At 55.5% G+C, this 6,443-nt stretch overlaps 1 protein-coding gene across 1 annotated transcript in view; it reads left to right on the top strand.

Moving 5' to 3' along the window:
• The first annotated feature begins 443 nt into the window (after nucleotides 1–443).
• Nucleotides 444–6,443, top strand: part of ARMC5 (armadillo repeat containing 5) — a 9,630-nt gene continuing 3,630 nt past the window's right edge. Inside the window, exons 1-3 of the mRNA XM_032243318.1 lie at nucleotides 444–2,375; nucleotides 4,295–4,402; nucleotides 4,507–5,293. Coding sequence (XP_032099209.1) covers nucleotides 1,901–2,375; nucleotides 4,295–4,402; nucleotides 4,507–5,293 — 1,370 coding nt within the window. The 5' untranslated portion in view covers nucleotides 444–1,900. The remainder of the gene's footprint in view (nucleotides 2,376–4,294; nucleotides 4,403–4,506; nucleotides 5,294–6,443) is intronic.

Genomic DNA, 6,443 nt, shown 5'->3' on the forward strand with positions numbered 1-6,443 from the left:
TCCCGACTAGCTGGGATTACAGGCGCAAGCCAACATGCCTTTTTTTTTGTATTTTTAGTAGATACGGGGTTTCATTATGTTGACCAAGCTGGTCTTGAACTCCTGGCCTCCAGGGATCTGCCAGCCTTTCCTCCCAAAGTGCTGGGAAAACAGGCATGAGCCACCATGCCCAGCCCACACAGGGGTTCCTTGATTCAGCAGACAGTTGGGCAAAAAGATGTGGAGCCCGCAACAAAATCAATACGGGAGCAGAAGGGGGTCTGCTTAGAGACCCTGGTTCCTTCCCTTTCCTTGAGGTCGGAACCAAAGTCAGAGCCAAAGTTTCAGCTAAAACTGAAGCCAGGGTTATCTGCAGAGGCTGCCGCCCTTGTGCGTCCGCTGGTGCTGGCCCAGGCTGGAGCTTCGGGCTAACTCTGCCACACTCCAGGCGGACGCAGGGCTTCTCACAGCTGTGGGCCACCTAGTGGACGAGCAGGTAGGAGCTCTGGCCGAAGCTCTGGTCGCACAAGCATCAGGCTTCCGGTCTGTGTGACTGCGCTGGTACCGCAGCAGATTCCAACTGTGCACAAAACTCTTGCTACAAACAAAGCACTTAGAGGCTTTTTCACCCGTATGGAGTGCTGGTGCTGTAACAGGTGGGAGCTAAGGCTGAGGCTCTTGCCGCAGTCCCTTCAGCAGTAAGGCTTTTTGCCGGTGTGTGCGCGCTGGTGCTGAATCAGGTTGGATCGGACCCTGAAAGTCTTCTCACACTCGGCACAGGTGTAGGGCTGAAGCGACGACCACACTCCGGGCACGGGTATGGTTTTTCACTGGTGTGTACCCGCTGGTGCTTAACCAGATCACAGCCACGTCGGAAGCTTTTGCCATACTCCACACAATGGTAAGGCTTGTCACCCGAGTGGCTGCCTTGGTGGTGAATAAAGCCGGGGAGGCAAGCTGCGGTCAGCCCACACTTCCCGGCTCTCGCAGGTTTTGGGGCTTGTAGACGGTTGCTGTTGGCAAAAGCTTCTTCCTCCCCAGGATCCGAGCTTGACCATTTTCCGGGCGGAGAGCTGCCCCGGCCACAGCCTGAAGGGCCGCTCAGGCGGAGACACCTCGCAATCCAGGGGTGACCTGGGGGCTCCCCGGGATGCAAACGTCCCGCTCCCCCGCCGCTCCGCCCCGTCTGGATTCTGCCTTGCCACTTCTAACGCTGCTGACTGCACTGCGGGTGAAGTGCGCCCCATTTCCTAGACAAGCTCACAAGCACGCCCAGAGCGGGGGACACACGGGACCCCGGGGTCCAGCTACGGAAACGGAAAATTCCACAAGCCCTTGTCACTCTAGGAAGCGGCAACAAACGGTCTCGGTAGGTTTAACCCTCTCCTTCCCCTGATCGAGCAAGGGCTCCCCATCTGCCGCGCGGTCACGACCCAACACTTTTCCGCCTGGTTCGGGGTTATAGGAGTCCGTCCCAGGGCAGGGCCCCGCCACCGCTGGGGGGCAGCGAAGCGAGGCTGGAGGAGGAAAGGCGGTCACCGCCAAGCGCACGCCGAGGGCGGAGCACGACACGAAGGCTCCGTGGTCGGACGTCCGGGCTGTCTGGAGGCCCCAGCCCACCTAGAAGGCCCTGAAGAGTCTCCAGCGTGTCCCAAGGTAGGTGTGCGAAGCTGGGCGCGAAACACACCTCACGCATGCACCGCCCGTGCGTCCCAGGTCGCGCAGCAATTAGGTTACCGCCGTGCTTCCTGTGCAAAGACAGACTTCCGGGTTCGAGAACTACAACTTCCGACTCGCACAGCTGCGGCGACGTTATTTAAATAGCGTCAGCAAGGCGCTGCCCGGCGACTCCCCTGCCTTCCAGTTCCGCTCCCTGGGATCTTCGGCGAGAGGCGGGGCGGAGTCTGAGGCGCGAGCCAAGATGGCGGCTGCGAAGCCAACCCTCACGGACTCGCTCTCGTTCTGCCTAGCGCAGCTCGCGGCGGCGACCGGGGAGGGTCTGGGTGGGGAAAAGGACCCAGCTACCAACGAGACACCCCTGGGCTGCGCGCTCCTAGCCCTCCGCACTCGCCACATCAAGGCAGCAGGGGGAATCGAGCGCTTCCGGGCACGCGGCGGGCTCCGCCCCCTTCTCGCGCTGCTACGGCGAGCGGCTGCAGCGGGCCCCGCCCCGTCCCAGGCAGGCCCCGGCTCCGCCCCCTCGTCGGTCGCGTCAGCAGCTTCTAGCCCCGCCCCAGCATCGGGCCCCGCCCCCTCCGCTGTGTCGTCGTCGACTCCTTCGCCACCAGTGCGCCTGCGCAAGACGCTGGACTTGGCGCTCAGCATCCTAGCCGACTGCTGTACGGAAGGGGCGTGCCGGGCCGAAGTGCGCAGACTCGGAGGTATACTCCCGTTGGGTAAGTGCTCCGCCCTTGTTTCCTAGAAAGATTTGGTTTGCGGGTCCCTAGGTCTAGACTTCCTGGGCAGTCTGCAGTTCTTTGTGTCATATACCGGAATAACGTGCTTTAGGATGGCGCAGCGCTCCTGTTTCTCAAGCTGTTGTGTCCCATGACGTCACTGCTCTCTCTATAGATTATTCCTGACCCCTCCCAGATCAGATAATTACAGCCATTATGTAGGAATTGGTTGTTGAGGACTTTTATCGGAGCTGAACTAGCGGAGGCCAAAGGGTTATTTGGTGACTTTTTCAGTTGATTCATATCCTACAGTTACGATGTTCATAGCAGATGTTCAATGCCCACTATGTGTCTAGCCCTGTGCAAGGCTCTGAAGCCCCACTGTTGAGCTGGAAGGTGTAGTGGTTCACAAAGGGAGTTCTGCAAAAGTCACCTAACCCTTCCAAGGCTAGAATTCCTTGTAAAATGGGGCAATAATAGCAACCTCAAAAAATCGGAGTGGCGAGAAAACGAAGTACAAATATAGCACGAATATTTCTTGACATATACAGGTAAAAAAAAAAAAAGACAAATATAGCACGAATATAAAAATATTCTAAGCATGGCCACTTCAAGTTATTAAAAACTAGCGAAAGCCGGGCGCGGTGGTGTAGTTCCAGCTACTTGGGAGGCTGAGGCGGGACGATCACTTGAGCCCAGGAGGTCGAGGCTGCAGTGAACAATGACTGTGCCTGTACTCCAGCCTGGGCAACATAACAAGACGTCATCTATTAGAAAACCAGTAAGTGCAGGAAAAAATAAATAAAAATAATAAAAACCAGCACCGTAAGAACAAATCTTAACAAAAGATAAGCTTTTCTGTTTACCAACTAAATTGGTGCCTCCTAGTGGCAATGCGTGAAAGCAGTTTACATGTCACTACCTGCCCTCCAAGAAATTATGCTAGTTTTGATGACATCTTAACTTTTTGGATAAAGAGAAACATTAATAGATTTAAAATTTACATAAAATGTATCTGGACTGTAATATGTGTGACAAGAGGCTCGATTATTAAGTAACCTCCATCATTCACCGACTATTTTAAATATCTTCTGAATCTGTCTGCTTCTCTGTCTTCCTACTTCCATTTTGGGCCCAGAGACTGGTACCTTTGTGCTGTGTGATGCTGGTAGCTGGGTTAGTTCAAACCATTATCTTTTCTTGCTTGGACTATTATGACAGCCTTTTGACTCCTCCCCCTGTCCTATTCTTTCCCCTGTGATGAATTCTCCCTATGGATGCCGGATTGTACCATGTCACTCCCCTTCATAAAACCCTTGTGTGGTCCCCAGTGCCTTCACATTCAAACTCTTGGCCTTGCATTTGAAGCCTTTCACAGACACTGCATCTTACCCCTGGGCCTTTGTAAAGGCTACTTCCAAACCTGAAATGCCTTTTCACACCCCATCCACTTGTTTCTAGCATATACCTCCCTGTGTACCCCTCCAGACCCAGCTCAAGTATTAGCCTCTTCTTTTTGTTTTTGAGATGGAGTCTTGCTCTGTCGCCTAGGCTGGAGTGCAGTGACGTGATCTCTGCTCACTGCAACCTCTGCTTCCCGGGTTCAAGCAATTCTCCTGCCTCAGCCGCCTGAGTAGCTGGGATTACAGGCATGCACCACTATGCCCAGATAATTTTTGTAGTTTTAGTAGAGACAGGATTTGGCCTTGTTGGCCAGACTGGTCTCGAACTCCTGACCTTAGGTGGCCCACACACCTTGGCCTCCCAAGTTCTGGGATTACAGGTGTGGGCCACTGTGCCCTGCTGAGCATTAGCCCCTTCTGCAAGCCTTCCCAGCCCTCTCAGGCCACATTCTCCAGATGATTGATAGGAGAAACAATAAGGGGTAGAATCCTCATGAGCCCAGACTGTCCTTGCAGTGACCATTCTTCAGTGCATGAAGACAGACAGCATCCAGAACCGAACGGCCCGTGCCCTGGGGAACTTAGCCATGGAACCTGAGAGCTGTGGGGACATCCACTGTGCTGGTGAGACGCTGTGAGGGTGGGGTCAGCTAGGGCTCGGGGCGGAAGAAAGACTTGAGTATCTGTCCTTGTTCACCCTCTGTGCTCCCCTTTCCTGCCCTCCTCAGGTGCTGTTCCCTTGCTCGTGGAGAGTCTGACAGCCTGCCAGGACTCACTGTGTCTGCAGAACGTGGTGCGTGCCCTCCGCAACCTGGCGGACTCACCCCAGCACCGCCTGGCCCTGGCACAGCAGGGAGCAGTGCGCCCACTGGCTGAGCTCCTGGCCACTGCCCCAGACGCTGCACTGACCTCAGCCCTCGTCCGTGCCCTCCTGGAACTCAGCCGAGGCTGCTCCCGGGCCTGTGCCGAGCAGCTTAGTCTGGGTGGGGGACTGGGCCCACTCGTCAGCCTGGCTTCCCACCCCAAGCGGGTAGTACGTGAGGCAACCATTCTGACCCTTGCCAACCTGTGTGCCCAGGGCTTGATTCGTCCTGCACTGGGCAATGCTGGTGGGGTGGAGGTGCTGGTACGTGAGCTCCGGCAGCGCCGGGGTCCCAGTGGAGCCAGCCCAGCCTCCCAGCAGCCCCTGGTGCGGGCCGTGTGCCTCCTGTGTCGCGAGGCCATCAACCGGGCGCGGCTGCGGGATGCTGGTGGCTTGGATCTGCTGATAGGCCTGCTGCGGGACCCTCGTGCCAGCGCATGGCACCCTCGTATTGTGGCTGCCCTTGTGGGCTTTCTCTATGACACTGGGGCCCTGGGCCGGCTTCAGGCTCTGGGACTTGTGCCTCTCCTGGCTGGGCAGCTGTGTGGTGAGGCTGGTGAGGAGGAAGAAGAGGGAAGAGAAGCTGCTTCCTGGGACTTCCCTGAGGAGCGGACCCCTGAGCGGGCACAGGGTGGAAGCTTCCGGAGCCTCAGGTGAGTCCCTGCCCCAAGGATTGGGAGGGTGAGCAGTGTGGTGACATGGGGTTTGTGTCTGTCCTGGCCCTCTTCACTACCTCCACCCCCATTCTGTCTGAATAAGAATTTTATTACCCAGACTCCTGATTGCCTGCCACGACAGAACCACCTGTCAGTTCCCATTTAACACGCTTCTCTCTCCTGGGTCTGCCTTTTCTTTTTTTTTTGGAGACAGGGTTTTACTCTGCTGCCAGGCTGGAGTGCAGTGGTGCCATCTGCACTTATTGCAACCTCTGCCCCCTGGGTTCAAGCGATTCTCCTGCCTCAGCCTCCCAAGTAGCTGTGATTACAGGTGCCCGCCATCACACCCAGCTAATTTTTGTATTTTTAGTAGAAATGGGGTTTCACGGTGTTGGCCAGGTTGGTCTCGATCTCGCGACCTTATGATCTGCCCACCTCGGCCTCCCAAAGTGCTGGGATTACAGGCGTGAGGCACCGTGCCCAGCTGGATCTACCTTTTAACCTTGGTTCCATCCCAGCACCTTTGAACTTTGCGACCCAGACAAGTTCACTTGGAGGTGGGATGTACGCTGGTTAAGACAGTGGGCTCTGGAGTTCAAATTCTTACTCTGTTACCGTCATCACTCATGAGCTGAAGCGTCACAAGACAGCTGAGGAATTCTGGGAGTACACGCCCCATAGAGTTGTTGCAGAGATTTGAGGGTTCTTTGCCCCATGCCTGGCACTAAACATTGCTCACTGGACGTCAGCCTTCTGGTGAGCTCTCTGACTTCATTTCCGACCACTCCTGCTGCCTGCAGCTCTCTTTCATACTGTTCTTCTAGCTAGTTTTTGCAGATGATAGGTGGGTATACTGCATCTGGGCTGCTGTTCTCTCTGCCTAGAACACTCTTCCTCTCATCTGCCCTCCTCTCTGAGCTCCTTCAAGTCCTTTTTCAAATCTTACCTTCTGAGTAGAGGCCACCATCATCACCCTGTTTAAAATTTCACCTCTCCCTTCCCCTAGCTTTTTATTTTATTTATGTATTTTTTTTGAGACAGAGTCTCGCTCTGTCACCCAGGCTGGAGTGCAGTGGCGTGCTCTCAGCTCACCGCAACTTCCGCCTCCCGGGTTCAAGCAATTATCCTGCCTCAGCCTCCCAAGTAG

Source organism: Sapajus apella, unplaced genomic scaffold (genome assembly GCF_009761245.1).
Source record: "Sapajus apella isolate SASKATOON/1434 unplaced genomic scaffold, GSC_monkey_1.0 scaffold51, whole genome shotgun sequence".
In the NCBI taxonomy this organism is placed as follows: domain Eukaryota; kingdom Metazoa; phylum Chordata; class Mammalia; order Primates; family Cebidae; genus Sapajus; species Sapajus apella.